Here is a 20,205-nt window from a genome sequence, read left to right as displayed (position 1 = left end):
TTTGGGTTTTCTCTTAATTACGGTCAGGTTTTCATCACTATCCTGTTTTCTTTGACATGGCAGGAATGCAAGTTGGGCATCCCTGAAGGTCTGGGCTGATTTTCTTCCTGCTCATCCCAACATTTTAACATCTTCTTCCTAGTGGGACTGTGCAAAGCCTGTGCTGGATTTCCAAACGAGCTTGAACCATACCAGCCCTACCCGCTACACGACTGCTGGTCCTGGATCTGGAGCCCAAACCCTGCACGCCCCGCCCAGCACCCGCCGTTCCCCCAGCCAGGAAACGAGCCTTTTCCATACGAACCTTTATTGACAGAAATACATGATGCTCTCAAAATATATATATTTGTAGGAAAATGCCAGAATAATCTCTGCGATCCAGTTCCTCGGTAAATTCCAGTGTACGTCAGACTCCTGTCCCCGCGAGAGGCGCCGCCGTGCGGAAAGCGAGAGCCGCGGGATGCGTGCGGGGCTCGGTGGCTGCGTCCTCTGCTTGCAGGGGACACTCACAGCATCGAGCTGCTCGGCGGGGCCACGGCACCGTGAGCGGGAGATAACTGATGCTAACCTATTTACACGCTCCTGGAGGGTCTGTGAGTAGAGAAGTCTATCCCAACTGCTCGCCAAAGGCTCGCCAGGAGGTTAGAGTCCCAATCGCTTCGCACGGCGTGTCCCGCCTTAAAGCTGTTGTAGGGGAAGAGGAGAGAAGCCAGGGGAAGAGGGGAGAGGGGCAGGGAGGGAGGAAATGCCTGGGGAGATTTTTTTTTTTAGTTTATTTTTGGTCTAACATTTATGGCTACGGTCTACGAAGGGAAGTATTAAGGCCAAAGATGCTCGTCGCTGCATTTCCTACCTGATTTATTTTATTTTTGCAAAAAGAATGTTACCAACATAAAAACTTACTGGTTTTTTTTGTTTTTTTTTTTTCTTTTTCCAAGGAAATAGTTCTTTAAATAGGGGAAGGAAGATGTACTATAAAATATTAGTGGTTTAAAAATATGGTGTCTGGAAAAATAAATAAATGTACAATTCCTATTCAAATATAAATCACTATAAGCACTTGCTGAGCAGTCGATATCTCCACCGGTCTCTGCTCTGAAAGATTTTAAGGTTGCTTGATCTCAAGCCATTGTAGGGTTCTCTCGGAAAGTCTTTGGACCTGACTCCTTAAAGCACTTTGGCATCTCTGCCCTGGGAAGGGGATCCTGGGCTTCTGCTGGCCACCGAGGACCGAGCCGCAAGGTTGCTGAATTCGGGCACTCGATTCGGGAAGAAATGTGCCTCCCGAAGTGGCTGCGAGCTTCGTTAAGGGTTCGTTAAGGCTTGTTGGGATGTTAAGGAGCCGGGCTCGCTGCCACCCATGTGGAGGCACTGGCCCTGGGCTGTCCAGCTCCAGCAGGGAGGCGTTTTCCTGCTTCGTGGCGAGTTTTTGGTCCCCTCCCAGATTGGCCTTTAGCTTTTTACTTATTTTTTTTTTCCTCTTCTTTTTTTTTTTTTTTGATTTTTCCCCCCTCCAGAATCACTTCCCCGTAGTGCAGTGCACAGATAAGTGAAGTGCGCTGAATACATCGCTAATGAACAGCAGGAGTATTTACATACAAAAATAGATAGGCTCGAACGCTTCAAACTGTCCGTCAGTGCAGGAATGAAGGGAGAAGAGCTGGCTCGGGGGACACGAGGCATCTTCCACCAGCTGCGGGGCAAGCTGCCCCCTCCCTTTCATCTGTCAGCACCCCCGAGCGGGGTTTGGGCACCGTTTCCATTTCTCATCACCTCTTCTGCTTTGCCCGGCTTTGGGGACGGCCATGGGAAGGGGTCCCCGTGGTGCTGACCCGAAGGAAACCACCCGGCCGTGATGGGAGCGGGGCAGGATGACCCTGCTTGGGTGCTGTGCTCCGTCCCGAGCTCCTCTGCCTCCCTGGGACCACCAGGGATTTGCTGCATCACCCCTCGATGGAGGATTTCTCATTTCTCCTTCCTTGGAGGTCTCCTTGGAGGTCTCGGAGGTCTCCAAAAGCCACCTGGACGTGGCCCTGCTGGAGCAGGGCTCAGACCCGAGGACCTGCAGAGCTCCTTTCCCACCTCAGCCATCCCGTGAGGTTCACCTTGATGTGAGGATGCTGGAGATGCCCTCACCTGAGTGATTTCAGGTCCTCTGCCCTCGTTGCCACCTGCTGGAGTACGCAGCCCTGCCCCTGGGGCATCTGCTTGCACCAAAGCCGGGCTGCTCTGCAACCTCCCCATCCCTCCAGAACCAGCAAGGAGCTGGGATGGGAAGGGGAAAACCAGCAACGACCTTAGTCCAACCATCTTCTGCTCTGATTTTTGCCCCCCTCTAAAGATTTACTGCAAAGGGAGCCCTTATAGGAGACCAAGGGCTGCGGGACGAGGTTCAGTGAGCTGAGCTGGAGGCTGCTCTGCACATCTCTGCTCCTTCAGCCGCTTCTCAAGAAGAAAAGGAAGCTTGAGGATGTGGATTGAGCTTATCAGCCTCGTGGGGAGGAAACGCCAAGGGCTGAGTGGATGGAAAGCTGCCACCGAGCCACCTGGCTCACGCTTCTGCTGCTTTTATCTCTTCTGCAGCTCACGCAGGACACCGTGAGCCCAAAAATTGCCGTGCACGTTGCCACCGGCCCTGGCAGAGGATGGAGGTGTGCCCAGTGCTGCTGCGGTGTTCCTGGCAGGTGATCAGATGCTTCCATAGGTAAATGCAGCCGCAGAGCTGGGCTGGGCTCCTTTACAGCAAAAAAAAAATCCACAGCTGTGTGCCTGGGCTGGCGATCAGGCATCGCTCCAGGTCTCAAACGCTTCCTCGGAAGGATGAAATCAAGGAGTGACTCCTTTTCCTGTCCCTTTCTTTAACGTTAATGCAAAATCTGCTGCATCCTTCCCGTGGTCTGAAACAAGAAATTGTCCCAGCCCTGGAGCAGCCCTTTGTGGGGCAGCTGAAGGCAGGGTGGGATTTGGCATCCCCGGGCATTTGCTTGTGCCCCAAAGCGTGGCCGTGGTGCGTTTTCATCCAGCAGCTCGGCGGGGATGGAAACTGGCTGAAAAGGGAGCGAAGGGGCTGGTTCGGCTCCTCCTGCTCCATACCTGGGTGTTCTGCAAGGGAGCGTGTAGGGGAGGGCAGGGTGATGACCAAATGGCATGGACTGGAGGAATTTTTGAGCTCTGATTTCCAGGTTTGCTGTTGGGGTCTGCGCTCCCGTTCCCATCCTCATGACATTTCTTTTTATTTTGGGGTCCCTCGGTAGCTGGAGGCTATGGTCAGATGGGGGACGGCAGGGGACGCAGCATCCCTGCTGGGAAAAAAAAAACTCGGACATCCCTGCTTGGAGGAGAGCAGGGCAGCAAAGCCATCCCCTTCACCCTTTTGGGTCCCGGGGGGTTGGTCCTGAAGAGCACCCATGGGTGACAGAGCCGCTCATCCCAATGCAAGTGCTGTGGTGACCATGGAGCTGTCTTCTTGCAGCCCTCCCTCTGCCATCCTGCACCCCACCTGGTGGCCGTGATGAGCTCACGAGGGATTTTTCTGGGAATTTTGCCTTGTTTCGGAATTGTGCATGTGTATGGGGGGGTTATGGTGGTTTTTTTTTTTTTTTTTTTTTTTTTTTTTTTTTTTTAGGGGAGTTGGGGGTTCTGGGGGGTTGCTTCTTGCGGGATCAAGTTCCGTATCCTATAAATGCGTGTCCTCCTCTTCCTCCAGGTCTTCCTTCATGATGGTGTCGAGAGGGACGATCCAGCTGTCGCCCAGCTCGCCGTTGAGGTTCACCTTCTTCTCCTGCATTTCCGAGCAGGTCTCCATCACCTCCAGCGTGGGGTTGTCGTGGTAGCCGTTCTCCATCGTCTGCAGCTCCTCCGTCAGGCGCTGCTGCGAGGAAGAGAAAACCCAGAAAAACCCCGGTGAGGAAGAGCTCGGCCGTGCCCTGCGTGCCACCTCGGGTCCTCCCCTTGCAGTATTTGCAGCCTCCCAGCCCGACGAGGCTGCTGCTCGTAGAGGGAGGCTCCATGGGGCAGCAGAGGCTGGGGGCTGCAGGCAGCGCCGGCGCGGCGAGGGGGGAGCATGGGGCTGGAGGAGGAGGCTGCCGGTGGTGGCAGGAGGGGAGAGCAGCCGGAGACCTGCAGAAAACCTCCCTGAGGGCAGCTGGGGTGACGTGGCTGTGTCCCCACGTCACACACCTTGGGAGGAGGCCAGCACCGAAGGCTGAGCATCCTCGGCTCGCCCCAACCCTGCATCCCTGCTCCTGCCTCCCCAACTCCCCTTTCTGCCCCCACTTTGTCCCTTTATTTTTATTCTCCACTCACCCCCCCACCCCCGACATCTCCCTGCTTGCAGATGCCACCAGCCCATCTCTCCCTGCACCAGCATCACCCCCGTGCCCTGTCCTGGAGAGCTCCTGGTGGAGACCTTCCCTCTCCCTTCCCTTTGACCACGCACAATTTTGGCTGGGGCATCCCCCCCTCCTCAGAAAGGGCTGATTCAGGGATGAATCAGGCACTGAATCACCCGGCGCTCGGATCCACACTACTTCCAGCTGTGCCCCAGCCCTGTGGGTGCTTTCCTTTCATCTCCACTGCCAGCAGCATCCCCATCTCATCCCAACCTTGCATTTACCACGGGCGGCTCCTTCAGCCCCATCCCATCCCATGGGGATTTACAGGGGCTATGTTTACAGACTCCTGTGTTCTCCCTCCTATTTTCTTAGCGTTTTCTGTGTGTATCCTCCTGGCCGTACAGCCGACGCATTGCTCCTAACAAACGGTGGGAAGGGAAAAGGATGGAGAAGCGAAACCAGAGGGCTCGGCGCAAGCAGGCACTGCAGGAGCAGGCGGCGGAGCTGGAGGGGAGTGCTTGGAAGCAGGGGGGGGGGCCCTGAGCTCTCGAGGTTTGGGGGGGATGCTGACAACCCCCCCCCAAGTCGAGGGATGCTGGTAAAACCCCCCCAGGTCGAGGGATGCTCCGGCAGTGCTTCCTCCCCGCCGTGGCATGGCACCCACAGCGAGGGGCAGGGGGCTTCCAAGCTGGGCTTTAGTAGGCTTTAGTCTTGTTAAAAGCTGCCAACCATCACGGGGGGGGGGGGCGGGGGCAAAAGCCGGGGAGTTGGGGGGGTTACAGATGCGGCACCCACCCCTGCGCTGAATTTAACTCACATTAAAGATCAGGATGGCACGTCCATCATCAAACCCGGGGAGATCAGGGTGGATGTGCTGCTTATTTCCAAGGTGAAACAACAGCAGGGTTTAAAAAGGGGTGGGGGGAAAGGGAGAAAAATAAAAGGGGGAAAAAAAAAAGAAAAAAAAAACACAACACAACAAAACTTTCAAGTCATTTTTGAAAAGCAGCAGGAGCGAAATTTAAAAAATAAAAGTAAAAAAGGAAAAAGCGTCCAAAAAACAAATGCAAAAAAGGAGAAATGCTTTTGACTTCCTAAACTATGCTCGCAAGCAGTCAGAAAAAGATCTGTCCCCGTGCTCCCCTTCTCCTTTGGTGCCATATTTATTTTTTGTGATCAATCTTTCGTTTCTTTTTGGGGTGGGAGGGTGAAGGGGAGGAGTGGACGGGTTCGGAGAGGGGGGATTTGGATTGAGAAAGCCTCTCTCCTCAAAATTATGCCCGGACCTGAGGACGCTGCTCAGCTGCCCTGGGGGCAGCACGGAGGGATGCTGCTCGTGGCCGTACCCCTGCACCTCCAGCCCCTCGTTCCCTTGGTCCCCATCCCAAAAGCACCCGTGGCGTTCGGGCACCCTACGCTGAGATTTTGCACGGCAGCCCCCCGAGTGGCACCAGCAGGGAGGTCTCCACCAGCAGAGGGGCAGCTTGGGTGCTCCTCGCCTCCTCGAGGTGCCCCTGGGGCAAGGAGGTGTCTCGGGGTGCTCGTCCCAACCCTCCTCCCACCTCACCTGGTTCTTCTTTTGGGAGAAACGCTGGTGGCAGCAGCCGTAGATGGCCGCGACGAGCAGCAGGGAGCAGGCCAGGGTGATGATGGTGATGATGAGGGGCGTGCTGAACTGGTCCTTCACCTCCTCCTCCATCTCCTGGTTGAGGTAGGTGACGTTGACGATGCCCAGCTGTCGAGGGAAGGATGGGTCAGGATCCAAGGTGGGGTGGCCACCCTGTGCCAGCCTCCTTTGGGGATGTCCCCACGTCGCGCCTGGGGAGCTGCTTACCTTCTCGAGCTCATTCCTCTTCTCCTTCAGCTCCTCGAAGACAGCTTCAGGGTCTAAAAGGCCTGGGGGAAGACAGAAGCTGCAGTGAGCACGGGGATGGAGAGGGGACGGGTTGCGCCACCACCTCCTGCTCAGTGGGGGAGCTCCATGGAGGGACCTTTTGGGTCCCTCTAAAGCCAGCCACGGAGACCCAAGTCCCTCCTGGAGGTCTCATCAAGGGAGCTATGGGGGAAAGGTCCAGGCTTGACCCCAAACCTAGACAGGGGGTGACACCACCACGGTGGGAGGAGGTGGGATCCCAAGTGGGTCACATCCTGCTGCGGGAGAGAGGCTGCCCCGTTCCCTCCCTCGGGTGTCGTTTTGGGGATGGGGGCTGTACCCAGTGGGTCAAAGCCCACGTGGGGACAGCTGGTGGCTTGTCCCCACTGTCCCCTGCGCAAACACCCATGGGGAGCTCCGTGTTGGGAGATTTACAACTGTTGGCTGTAAACACAGTGCTGGAGCAGTGCAGAATTGGTCCCCAGGGCCCCTCTGGGTTCCCCTGCCCATAATCACCTGCTGGAGGTGATTCCTAGCCTTGGTGAGGAGGAGGATGGAGCTCAACCCTTCCTCCCCACAGCTCCAGGGCAGCGTGATGCCTCCATCCCCTGATGCCTCCATCCCCCTGGATGTTGGGACACCCATGGGCAGAGCTGGATTTACCCAAAGGGCTCAGATGTGGCCAAGAAGCTCCCCTCTGTGGTCCTTTGGGGAAGGATTTGAGCCGGGCACTGGGTTTTGATGATATGGGAGGTGTTTTTCTCCTGGAGACTGGTCCCTGCTATGATTTACCATGGACAAGGAGAGGGATCTGGTGGGCTCAAGGCTACATTGATAAGCAAAGCTCATTTCTGGGCTTGTTGTGCATCTCCCAAGCCCCCGGGAAAGGGCAACCCAAGGAAAGCAGACCCTGACCGGGCTCTGGTAAACCCCCCTGAGCCTCCAGCTGCCTCCCCACACCCATATCCCCCCCAAACCCTCCCCACAACAGGGCCTTGGGCCACACTCACGGTGCACCACCGCGTGCACAGCCCAGCGCTGGGGCGCGGAGGAGGCCAGCGTCACAGTGCACTTGTCCCTGCGGATGTCGAACGCCTGCCGCCCTATGGAGCAGAAGATCTCGAAGAAGGACTCGTTGCTGCTGGCAGCCCTCCAGTCGGCCTGTGGGGACAAATAGGGGCTTGGCACCACCGCCCATGCACCCAGCGCCCTGCAGCATCATGCCCCTTCCCCAGGGTGGTGGGGTCATAGCATCGCTGGGGATGGAAAAGACCTTCAAGATCATCAGCCACCACCCCGACCTACCACGTCCCATCAGTAAACCACGTCCCTTGGTGCCACCTCTGCTCATCTCCTAAATATCTCCAGCCTGTCCTGGTGCTTGAGCACCCTTTCCATAAAGGAATCCAATCCAAACCTAATCTAAACCTCCCCTGCCACAACGTGGGACCGCGACTTCGGATGCTGCGGCTGGAGCCATCCCTCCTCCTCCTCCTCGTCCGGCTGCTGCCGGCCCTCCCAGGGAACAGGAAAAGTTCAAAAGTTGTTTCTTTAGGAAAAGCCGAGCTCTTGGCTGCTGTTCCTCGCCGGGGCCCTGCGGCGGTCTTATCTGCGAGCCACAGCTTTTGGTGTTCCAGGAATAGCAGGTCCCCAAGGGAAGCGGGGTGGGGAGCTGAGGCCACAGCGGGAACGAGACAGGGCTGTGGTGCTCCAGGGGCATCTGCATCCCTCCCACCACCTGCATTTCTACCCCCTGGGCATTCCCTGGGGCTCTGGAGAGCAGAAAAAAAAGGGTTTTGCTTCGGTATGAACTGGAGCATTGCTGGAGGGGTGAGGCTGGGTGGTACTGGAGGGATGACTGCGGAGGGGTGCATGGAGCCCTCGGCCCCTCTGGGTGCTCCTGAGACCCTCTGCATCTGCCTGATGCTCCCCAGCAGCTGGGAGCTCACTAAAGTACGGCTGATTGCTCTGCAGCCTGCATGCAGAGATGCTGGGTGCACAGATCCTGTACAGCAGCATGCACACATCCTGCATGCACAGGTCCGACACGCAGAGATGCTGCATGCAGAGCTCCTGTGCACAAAGGCACTGCGTGCATGGATCTTGTGGGTACAATCCTGCATCCACGGGATCTGTATGCATGGCTCCTACACTGAGATGGTGTGTGCACAGACCTGTGTGCACAAATCCTGCACGTGCAAGTCCTGCATGCACGGGAGCTGCATGCATGGGAGCTGCATGCACAGGTTCTACGTGCACAGGTCCTGCATGCACAAACCCCACATTTGGAGATGCTGTTTGCAGAGACCCTGCATGCACTCATCCTGCACGCACAGACCCTGCATGCAAAAATCTTCCAGGCACACCCTTTGGAAACAAGCTGCCCTGGCTGGGAAGAGCTCTGCTCCCGCCTGCTCCAGCACCTCCAACCTTCCTCCCTCTGCAACCCTCCAGGTCCTGCTTGTGCTGACGGCCATCAGCGTCCCCCTTGGCCGAGGAAAGCCTCGAATCACACCACATTTTATCTAAATATTTGGGAAGTGGCCCTGGAAGCGGCGGCAGAGCCAGGATGCACGTGGTGGGGCGGAAGGCTGGTCCCGGGTGCAGCAAGAGGGCAAGCTCGGCACTGGGAACTTTTCCCTTTCTGTTTGTAGCGGGAAAAGCTTCTCCCTTCGAGCTGTCCTGGCTGCATCCCCAGCAGCATCAGGGGAAAAGCTGCAGGCAGCAGGATGAGGCAGCTGGAGAGGGCAGAGAGGCCTTGGCTCGCTTGGGGTGCTGTTTTTAGCCTGCTCGGACGCTGGGCTGTGCTCCTACGCTTTGCACGTCCTGCAGCTCTCGGTCCCTGAGCACGCACAGCACTTTCTGTTTGGCAGCAGCCTTAAAAGCCTCTCTGCTGCCTCCCCGCAAATCCTTCTCCGGGGTTTCCCTCACAGTTCCCAGCGCTGGCCACCCCGTTCCACCTCCTGGCACCCCACGAAGAAGCAAAAACATTTAAAACTCTTTTTTTTTGGGGCGGATGCCAGGGAGGCTAAAACCCTTGCATTTTAAGGATGACGAGCACCAAGCCACTTTGCTGCTGGCTGTCGAGTGATGCCTAAACCCCGTAACATGCTGATCAGGAGGGATTTGCCCTTTCCCAGCAGGGGGCCAGGGGGATGCCCCGGTGGTGCCCCGGCCTCTCGCCCTCTCCCCGCTGGAGCCGCTCGCATTCCTTGGCCAGAGTTGAGAGGCGCTGCCGAGCGGCACGGATCCGGTTCCCACACTGGCGGGGACCTAAAACCAACAACCCCGGGTGAGGTAACGGCACTTGAGTCAACAAACAGCTGGGTGGGGCGAGCGGGGGTACGACCCTGCTCAGCACAGGGTCCCACGGCCCCTTGGGGACCATCCCCAGCCCGGAGAGGGGGGACAGGTTGGGGTACGGGGGTCTCGCAGTGTGTTTTGCATCCCCCAGCTGGAGCAGGTTGTGGTGCCCCCCGGTATCCTCCGAGCTGGGCACATCCAGGTCCCAGCTGGGGATGTGGTGAAGGAGCCCTGGGAGGTGGTCGTGGGGTTGTTGTGGTCCTGATGGAGCTCAGGGGACACTGGTCACCTCTAGCATTGTCACCTCTCGTGGCACTGAATGGGTTTGGGGTGAGGAGCGGCGTGGCTGCTGAGGCTGGAGCACTCCAAGCAGCCACCAAAAACCCAGCTGAGGATACAGGAGCTAGACCTTAGGAAAGTCACCCTATATAGTGCAAGGCATTAGGCTAACAAGCCTCATTAAGAAACCTGTTAAGATCCTGCTGTAATCAAAGGAAGGAAAAGGGACAACCTGGACCAAACAGCTCAGCGCTAGACAAAAGCATCACCCAACAATGAAGGATGCTGGAACCGAGCAGCCTGTAAAGGACCTTCATTCACCTGCATGGTACCAACTATAAAACTGGCTTTTATTTTTTAATTTTAAGAGTTTACAGGTCATTTTCTTTTGAAATTTTGAATTCACTGAAGCTGAGAAACTGAGGTGCAGTGCCCGTGGCTCTCAGGCTCAGTCCCAACCTTTTTGTCAGGGTCCCCGCACTGCCAACAATGCTCCAGGAGCTGCAAGGCACAGGGTGGATGCCTGCATCGCCCCCTCCTCTGCCAGGCGGGATGTGGGCACATCCCCCAGCCCCTGCATTGCCCTCACCGTGCTTCACCCAGCAGGAGCTGAGCTTTCAGCACAATGCAGTCCCAATCCTGGCTCGTTTTACGGCCCAGGATCCGAGCCCTTTCTGGAACACTTCTCCTTATAGCACACACTTTCCTGTTTTCCCACGGGCTGCAAAATGCAAAGGTTTTTTTTCACTTTGCTGTCAAGCTTTGGTTAGAGACTTGTTTACGGGACCTACAAAGCAGGGAAGCCAGATAGTGCCACTTCTCTGCTAGTTGCTCAGCTTGGGAGGCATAACATTTAATGTGATTTTCGGGAATTTACCGAATGGGAAGTTAATGGCTGGGAGGTGTTCTGGCAGTGGAGGGGACTGATGCTACAGGGAGGATGCACCCTTGCAGTCTTTCTGCAGCCATTTCGGAATGCAATTGGCATTTAGCACTAACAAGGCTGCCGATCGTTATCACACCCAGGGGACCCCAAGGAAAAGAGTGGGGTAGACGTGGTGGCTCGCCAGCTCCAGGGAGCAAATGCCCAGAAAGGACCACAGATGATGCCAAGCTGTGATGTCTGCTCACCCCGTAGCTTGCTGGTGCATCACCGTGCACCATCATTTCGCAGCCTTACAGCCCCATTTCCACAAAGCCCTGTGGCACAGCTCGAGCTAAGCCACGGGATGGGGAGCAGCTCCACGCAGTGAGACTGCACCCAGGAGGAGGGATAAAGCCTTAAACACCACGATGGTCATAGGTCACCTTGATGTTTTGGGCTCCAAAATTAGATTTGGTCAATCTGATGAAATATTTGTATATATTCCATGAAAAATTTGGTGAGAAGCTTTCCCAGGGCAGACATGGCTGTGGGTTTGGGCACTGCATGGGGCTGGTAAGTGGGTGCTCTCAGGAAGGGCTCTCCTGCTGTAGCATCCAGGCCATGGGCATCCTCATCCTCAGCATTCAGGGCAACATGGCCAAAAAATCATTGCTTCCGCTGGTGTCTGGGCAAAGATCACTTCCACCCAGCATGAGCCAAAGCAGGAAGGTGATGGCCATGAGGTGGCAGCACAGGGGTTTTCCCTCTTCCAGGAGCTCAGCGGGTGCTAGAGGGAGATGATACAAACCTTCTCCAGGACTGCCAGGCAGGGCCGCCACCTAGCCACAGGGAATTTCAAAGCTGCTGTGGTCGGTAGGAGCCATTGTACTCCTCTCAGTATGCATCTCAAGTGGTTTTAGGGATTATGGTTCATAAAACTGCTCTTTGCATCTTGCCACCGTACGGTGAAATCAATGCCAGTCCCTCTGGGGACAGCTGAGGTTCATGAACCTGAGCAGCTACTTGATGCTGCGAAGCATGAGCTGTGGGAATGCCCCTGGGGTGACAATTTCCCAATGCTTACATTGCCTTGGCAGTGCCGAGGTCCAAAAACCAGAACATTATAACCCCCAAACCAACAAAAAAAACACCCCAAATGCACAGCAGTCAGGATCTCACCAGCCTTTAAGATCTCACCAGCTGTGTGGTATTGGCTCTTGCTCCTGGCCATAAAGCTAAAAACTCAACCTATTTATAAATTATTAATAAATTGCATCTTCCCTATTGCAGGAAACCTGTAGTTTCCACACAAATGTTTTTGAAAGTGGGTATCCCTCAGAAAAGCCACCAGGGATTTGGGTACCCCCCAAGAAAAGGGGTCTTGGTATATACTCTTGGGTTGGGTTTGCCTTTCCCTCACCTTGGAACTACATCTTACCACTCACTCGTCCTGCAGAGGCTTTGGAACAAATGAACTAGAGCTTTTTGCTCTTACTTTAGAGATTTATGAGCTGATTTAGCATCAAGGAGCACAAAAAAAAAAAAAAAAAAAAAAAAAAAACAGACTCCCACCTGCTGTGCTTCTTGGTCACTCTGTAGCTGGATGCCACCCTCACAATTTTTTATTTATTTTTTGAGTTTTGAGGTGAACTTCATGCTCCTCTGCAGTCATTGCAAAGCTTCCCCATTAGCTTTAAAGAAGGATGGTTTCACCTTCTAAAACTTTCCAGTGCCTCTTTTCTGAGACCTAGGCTGGCTGAGTGGGTCCCTCCACATTAAGAAGTCCTCATGGGTTTCTTCTGTTCTTGCCATGTCCTCCCCTGGGTGATACTGATGAGCATGGATTTACATTTACCATTTTACATTCCAAAAGTTTTTGCATCTTATTTTGAGGGAATTACTGTGATCTCTGTAGGCTCACATGCTCAGAGTGCCACAGGTTGCCAGCTGATCACTAACAGCAGCCCAGCAGCTAATCCTACGGAAAAATCCCCAAGGATGCTACTTACACAGGTTTTAGCTTCTTTCAGATTTATGATGGGCCACGTGTCTTGGATCTGGTTGTCACAAATGATCTGGAAAGACACAAGAAATACAACTGTCAAAACGTTGGCATAGGTTGAAGGACCGTTGACCCCTGATACAACAATCTGCCCCAAACCATGAGCCAACCCAACCAAAGCCCTGACCTGCTTTATGAGGACAGGACAGGCCCAGCAGCCCTGCACTGTGTGATAAGATTTCTCCTGGGTAACTCGAACGGTTGCCTGGGGAATGCTTGCTAATTCACCTCCCAAACCTGGCTTAGGGTTTGCAGTATGGGGCAAAGTGGGAATTGGCTTGGGCAGTAGGAAGATCCATGCCAGTGTCCACGATGCAGTTCTACCCTATAAAAGATGAGCGTCTAGAAACAGGATCCCCTTCCCTCCTGATTAGCACCAGTGTCTTTCATTATCCTGGCTTGCATTTTTAGACCCTCCCAAGCCATTTTCTGCAAGGTTTACACTGAATTGTGGTCTTTGCCCTCTCACCAGGTCCATTACACTTCCCCTCTCTTCCCAAATTTCACTTCTTCCCTGGTCAGCACCCAATGTATGGTCCCCTTCACCTCCATCCATCTCTGGAAAGTAATGTGAGAGAATGTTTATCCACTCTTATTTTGCTGCCTCGTGTTCACCTAAGGCAGATCTCTCTGACACAGATACACACAGTGAGAAGGGCTGCAGGTTTTACACCTACATGGGATGCCAGCTAAAAATTAGTGTGACTTGGGGATAAAAGTTGAGTTTGGGATCGTGCTCCCAACTCAACAGAGCTGATTCAGGAAAAGCGAGTACCCTTTTTAGCTATGTTCTCGACACCACCACAAAGTGCCCACCTTCCTGTAGGTGTCATTACCTCATTTTTGAAGGAAATATTAGGGTGCTGTTGGCCAGGCCTGCTGCTTATCGTCTGGTCCCCCTGGGCTGGTGCTGATGGCTGGGCACTGGTGGGGCTCCGCTCAGTAAGTCCGGGTTTGTCTGGCACAGATCCTTGGCTTGTGTGGTCTGAGTCCCCAACATACACCAAAAAACAAGAAGACAGACACTGATATACAGCAGAGAGGATACAGCTGACACAGCTCCATTTGCAAGAGGCTGAAAATGAGTTTCCAACTCTTGCCCTGCCTTTAAGCTCCTCACTACACCTAGCAACTCAAGGAAAGGCTTTGGGTTGCTCCTGTTTTAAAATAAAAATCGTATTGTTGGTGATATTTTCTACTGCTGAAAGCCATCGGACTCTTCTGGAGAGATGAACCCAAGGGCTACGATGGCTGTGCATTGCTAGCTGGGAAATCACTTAAAAAACAGGTATTGCTGCGCAAATGGGATGGCCCTCATTTCACCTTATCCATGTTTCTTTCATCTACAACATCTAGAAGTCTACAACAGAGGTAGATTGAGCTGGCTACCCAGGATCTCCAGTTAATGGAGGTCAGCGTGCCATCCCCCTGACCACTGCAGCCCTAAAAGAGGGGATGCAGCATGCCATAAACTCTGCTGGCTGCATCTCCATCAGCTATGGAAGAAGCCCAGGATGACCTGTTTAGTAGTGCCTGGTACTACAGGAGGCAGACTGGGTCTAGCAGGGAGCCATCTACCAGCCCCATGAGAGTGTCACAGATACCTGAGACCATCTCAGATGCCTTTGTTAAGGCCTGTAGCATTTTAAGGTTTCTTGTGCGAAGGGAGTAATGCAAGGAGCAGCCTCCTGCCTTCACAGATCCTTTCAAGGATTTGCATCCCCAGGTTCCTAATTGATCCTTAAATGGTGACAAAGAGAATTAGAACACTACATCCTGTTTACAGCCTGTTTCCTTTTCAGATTCCTGCCTCTTTCACAGCAAAAATGAGGGATATTTTCTCCTGCACACCTTGTGGAAACTCCAGGGGAAAAAAAATAATACTTCAGTTTCATTCTCTCACCTATTTATTGTACGCAAATATTTCTTAACCCCTTCATGTTCAATGTTTCATGCCAAATTTGAATCAAAATAATTTCCTAGTCCATCCTTTAATGGAGAATAGTCCTGCGGAGCATGAGGGGAAAGAGACATCCTTTATGAAGAGTCATAGAATCTTCTTTCTTGACAATTCAAGACTCATTTCACCTATCCTTAACTGCTAGCTTGAAACATGGCTTGGAGAAAGCCAGTGAAGCTGCTGTTGCCATAAGACCTTGGCCTGTTTGGTGATGCTGGTAGCAAGGAGGAGCTGGAAGGCTGAGAGGGAAGGAGTGGCTTCTGCATTGCAGGGAACTGGGTTGACTAGATATTCCCCAGAGGAGGATAATGAAGGGTTCCAACAAATGCCACAGGGGAGGTGGAGCTGTGCCTCACCAGTGAACTAACAACGACCCCACAAAGCTCCAGAGGTCTAGAGCAAGCACATCGGTGGTGTTCAGCAAGATCCAAACCACCACGTGGGCACTGCTAATGCTGCTCAGGCAGAAGTCAGCATCCAAAACCCCTGTGGTTGTGCTGAATATCCTACCTAACTGCTTAGAGTCCTCTGGGGTTGTAGACTCAGAGTTGAGCCACGAAATCTCCTTAGTCATCTAAACCTTATTTTCTGTGCATGCCCAGACAGCCTTCACTAAGCTGTCAGCTGTATTAGGGACCTTCTTCGTTCACCATTTGGGGTGCCATCAATCTGTTTCATCAATGCCCTGCCTCTGAAGTCATTGCTGCTGCCTCCCTTTTGCAGCCACTGAAGATCGAGGCACTGCAGTCAGCGATGCTTGGGGTTTGGTCCACCTGAAAGCAGACGTCCCTGCTTTCAGATGACCTGTGCCTTGAATTACATTGACGCGATCTCACCGACAACAACAGGGACCTAAACGTCAGGGTGTCATGGAAAAAAGCATGCTGGAAAGTCCTAAAATGAGACGAGGCAATGGCACCCCATAATGACAGGAGGTGTATAGGGTAGCCAAAGGAAAAGATCTCATAAGGGCACCCTACCCCAAAAAATCAAGGTTCTAGTCTTCTGTTACCTGCTCGAGGAGTCGGTGTGGTGGCAGCATTTGAGACCTTGCCTGTGCTGCCAGTGGGTAAAGACGGAGGTGTTTTACCAGGGGCAGGGGACATGGACCCAGCAGAAGGGGTAGCAGAGGTGACAGCGCTCCCTGGCTGAGGGGAAGAGACCAGCCTCTGGACTGGAGAAGCAGGAGAAGAGCGAGGCTGGTCAGTGATGGATTGGGGATAAGAGGCACTGAGGTCCTTGACGCCGGGTGGAAGGCTGGCTGCTGGGACTCCAGTGCTCCCAACAGTGCTGGCCAACTGGCCCGAGGGGCAGCTTCCCTGATCTACGCTGCACGGAGATGTCGTGACAGCAACCACCGAGCCCCTCGAGGTGGTTGGGGGGCTGCTCGCCTGGGTGGGAACAGGGCTTGCAGCAGGCTTGGCTACCAAGCCTCCCGAGGTGGCTGCGGGGGTGGTCTTCTGCTGGGCGGTGCTGGGGGCTGTCGTAGGGATGGTCCTGGAGCTGGCCGAAGGGCTGACCTTCTGAGGAGCACTAGGTGACGTGGTGGGGGAAGGCAGAGGGTCATCTGGCTTGTCTGTGGGCTTGTTGGCTGGAGTTGTGGTTGCTGATGGCTGGGTGGTGGGTGGGCTCCTCAGAGTGCTTGTAGGGGTGGTCTTTGGAGCAGTGGTGGGTGATGTTGCAGGGATGGAGGGTGCTGGGCTTCCCGGTTTGCTTGTGGGGGCTGCCCCTGGAGTTGTGGGGGGCGACGTCCCAGGGTTGGGAGGTTGGCTGCCCGGCTTGCTCGTGGGGGAGCTCCCTTGAACGTTGCTGGTGGCTATAGTGGTGGTGATCTGCTTAGCTTCTCCTGGGCTCGCCGTGGTTGACTTTGCAACGGTACCATCATCGTCAGAGCTGACACCTAGGGAAAAGCAGAAAAGCCAAGATAAACTTTGGACTAGGGGAACTTCCTTCGGTTTCCACCCAAAACAGGTATTTGCAGAAATGAACGCTGAACAGAAACCATGAGTCATCCACTCGGGGCTTGTCTCACGCTCTCTAAACTCTCACTGAGTGCTGTGCTATGGCATCAATTCGGCCAGCAGAGCAGGAGGGCAAGACCTGCTGGCACCCAGAAGTCAGGTCTGCCTTGATGCAAGGTGCATCACCTCCCATGCAGAGTGCTGCAGGCCATTCCTTAAAAAACAACAACAACAACAACAAAACATATCCAGCCCTTTTAGGAGACGTTTTTAAAGAAAAACCTTTCCTTTAAGGAAAGGTTGGACGTGGTGCTTAGGGACATGGTTTAGTGGGTGACATCAGTAGTAGTAGGGGGACGGTTGGACCAGATGGTCTTGGAGGGCTTTTCCAACCTTAATGATTCTAGGAGAGCAGCTAAGGGACACAACGGGTGCTGTTTGTCCAGCCCCAAGGGTCTCTCAGGTCCCCGTAGTGGCGAGATGCTGCAGATAAATGAGGTGAACCCTTTTGACCACTTTGGAAGTTTTATTATTTTTGCAAGCTTGACATTGTTCACATTTCAACTTATTTTCCTCCCAAACTCAGATTGTTACTATGAAAAGCAACACAAAATAGGCACACGTTAATTCACAGAGTCAAACTTCGTACAGGCAGAAATCCCCAGCTAGGTGAACTATGGAAAGAATATTTATTCTACTTGCTCCAAAAGAATGGGTCAACACTGGACCGAGCTTGCAATTAAATGCAAAAAGCATTTACTTGGAGCCATATAATTTTAATTTCAAGGCTGTTCAACTCAGTTATCCATTGCAAATATTATCACCAAATTACAATCACTTGCTTGTTAAGCTTACTGTTCCAAAAAGCCCAAGAAATTCATATAAAAATGTTAAAGGTTAGTGTTCAGTTTCATACGGAAGTGTTAAAAAAAATCAAATGATTAATTTAGGTAGAAAAAGGAAAAGCAAACCAGGAAAGGAATGGCTCCATCTACATGTACCATGCAAATCCTGAACACCATGACAAAAGCACAACCTGAACCATGAAGTTCCCATGTGTTTTCCTGTGGTCTCTATCCCATATTTGTACATCCCAAAGCATGATATAGTAATGCTACTTGTGTCGTGGCTTGGTTATTTTTGGGGAAAGCCGTGAGAGCTGGTGTAACCTCAGTGGGAGTGAAGCTTGGTCTCATTACAAAGAGCATTGCCCATTGCTCGGTTATATCACAGAATGAGATCCGCAGTTGATTTCTGAAGAATGCTTTAAATTCTCAAATTATTAATCTTTTTACGAGTGAGGGGCACAGCTGAACAACAGGTTACATGGCAAAAGAGCTCTCTGACAGCAGCAACACGCTGCAACACTCAAACATGCTATACACACCACGAGACTGGATGCAAAATTTGGGTCCTTTTTTCTGTTTGTAATCACAGCAGGAGCTCCATCAGTTGCCGCAGAGATAACCTTCCCCATTGCACACAGTAACTCCCAGCTCTGGGCACTTGCTCAAATTTACCCTGGGAAAAGTTTCAGCTAATTTTTCACCCTTCAGAAACTGCAGACTGCCCTGCACCAGTGTACCTGCATGGAGGCAGGAAACCTACCTGATTTAGGGGGGGTATGTTTCTTACATTTGATGACAGATCAAAACAGGGCTATTTTTTTTGCCCTTGTATATTGTTTCCAACTGCCCAAAGTAGGAGTGAAACTTCCCAAGATGGATTTTTAGCCATTTCCAGGCATTGCTCTTGAGATGTTAATTCCTCTATGCTGGCTTATTGGCAAGGGTTTTTTCTCTTGCAGAGCCTGTTTATTAGCACTGGTTGTGCTTCAAAGATCTGATGGAAGCTCAAGTTTCTGAGATTTGTACCACTGGGGAAATCTAACCTGGATCAACCCTGCCAAGTCAAGACCTGGAGGCTGGAGGCACAGACAGCACCTGGGGTATGGGATTTGGGGTGGGGAGCTGTGGCAGGTTTGGGCTCATCTGAACAGGGAAATGCCAGGAGAAAAGATGAGCAGACAATACCATTCCTATTCCTCTTTCCCCCTCAGCCACCAGGAGCAGCCATTCTGCAAACACCATTGAGATGTGAGCTTAGTAAACTAACAGCATGTATTATTTTAGGGGCTTGCAAGGAAACATCTCCTCTACACCTGCAGGAAAAGACCATTCATGGAGAGAAGTCATAGGTATTATTGGACTGACCACTGGCTGCAGGAGAAGAAAAGGAGAGGAAGAAAAACACAGGTGTAAGATGTGGGTACCCAGAAGAGGAGACCTGGGTGCAAAAGATAGGAGGAAGTTTTCTTCCAGCTGCCTCCTTAGCTGTATGATCAACTTGCCTGGCTTGGATTCTCGGTGATGGTTGCTGCAAGCTAGAGAGCCGGCATCCAGTTAGCCACAAAATGGATCTACCCCATAAATAGCGATGTAAGAGCCAGACAGGAGCTCTGATGAAAAGGGGAAAACTACCCACACCCTAGTGGTAGAAAGAATATTAAAGAGATGTAAATAAAGAAAGGGTCAGAAGGAAGGTGGAGGAAATCTCCCACTGCTGTCACTTCCTTTTCTTAACCTGTCCCTGTCCCAGAGAGGCAGGAAGTAAACGTGTTGAAGAAAAATTAGAAAGGGCAATTCAATTCAACTCAGTCCAAAAGAGAAAGGGGCAGGTCCATGCCTTGGCTCCAGGACAGTCTCGGTGGCCAGCTGGGACCCCATGAACCATGTGAAGCTGCCCCATCACTTCTCCGTCCCAACCCAGGGAGCTGCAGCTGTGTTTTTACCAATTTCAGTGGAAAATGGGGGAAAAAGCCTAAAGCTAGGCATCTTTATGCTGATAGAGAAAAACTGTGTGATCCTCCAGGATTGCCCCCACTGTCCTTCCTTCACACAGGAAGATACATCCTGAGAAAGCACTGGGAGAAGAACCAAGACTTGAGTTGATGTCCACATAGCTTAAACAAACTTCATCTGTTTGTATCTCTCCATTCAGCCTTAGTGTCCCTCTCCTGTTAAGGTCAAGAGATGTTAAAAGATTAGAATCACAGAACCATGGAATCATAGAATCATTTATCTTGGAAAAGACCTCTAACATCATCCAATCCAACCGTTAATCTTGCACTGCCAAGTCCACTGTTAAACCACGTCCCTAAGCACCACATCTACACGTGTTTTGATGACCTCCAGGGATGGTGACTCAGCCACTTCCCTGGGCAGGCTGTTCCAATGCTGCACAACCCCTTCGGTGAAGAATTTTTTCCTAATATCCAACCTAAACCTCCCCTGGCACAACTTGAGGCCATTTCCTTGTGTCTTATCACTTGGTGCTTGTGAGATGAGACCAATCCCCACCTCATTATAGCCTCCTTTAAGGTAACTGTAGAGCACGATAAGGTCTCCCCTGAGCCTTCTTTTCTCCAGGCTAAAGAACCCCACAAGACTGAATTCTTCATCATTAAACCATGCTCAGTGATTCAAATTGGATGGATGGATGGATGGATGGATGGATGGATGGATGGATGGAGGGAGGGATGGAGGGATGGAGAAACGAATGAACGGAT

The 20,205-nt window shown here is 52.6% G+C and overlaps 1 protein-coding gene across 6 annotated transcripts in view; it reads right to left on the bottom strand.

The window, feature by feature from the left end:
* Positions 1-775: 775 nt before the first annotated feature.
* The window catches only part of PODXL (podocalyxin like), a 43,847-nt gene continuing 24,417 nt past the window's right edge, over positions 776-20,205 (bottom strand). Inside the window, exons 2-9 of one of the 6 annotated variants that reach the window (XM_040546226.1) lie at positions 15,689-16,576; positions 13,553-13,701; positions 12,664-12,729; positions 7,218-7,368; positions 6,169-6,230; positions 5,902-6,069; positions 5,152-5,211; positions 776-3,871 (exon numbers count right to left, since the gene is read on the bottom strand). In XM_040546226.1, the coding sequence (XP_040402160.1) occupies positions 3,677-3,871; positions 5,152-5,211; positions 5,902-6,069; positions 6,169-6,230; positions 7,218-7,368; positions 12,664-12,729; positions 13,553-13,701; positions 15,689-16,576 (1,739 nt within the window). In that variant the 3' untranslated portion in view covers positions 776-3,676. The remainder of the gene's footprint in view (positions 3,872-5,151; positions 5,212-5,901; positions 6,070-6,168; positions 6,231-7,217; positions 7,369-12,663; positions 12,730-13,552; positions 13,702-15,688; positions 16,577-20,205) is intronic. The other 5 variants (XM_040546244.1, XM_040546234.1, XM_040546251.1 and 2 more) reach the window with 5 other exon arrangements.

The sequence above is a fragment of the Cygnus olor genome, chromosome 1 (genome assembly GCF_009769625.2).
Source record: "Cygnus olor isolate bCygOlo1 chromosome 1, bCygOlo1.pri.v2, whole genome shotgun sequence".
Lineage (NCBI taxonomy): Eukaryota > Metazoa > Chordata > Aves > Anseriformes > Anatidae > Cygnus > Cygnus olor.
The sequence above is the reverse complement of the archived record's forward strand: the minus strand, read 5'-3'. Positions and strand labels throughout refer to the sequence as shown.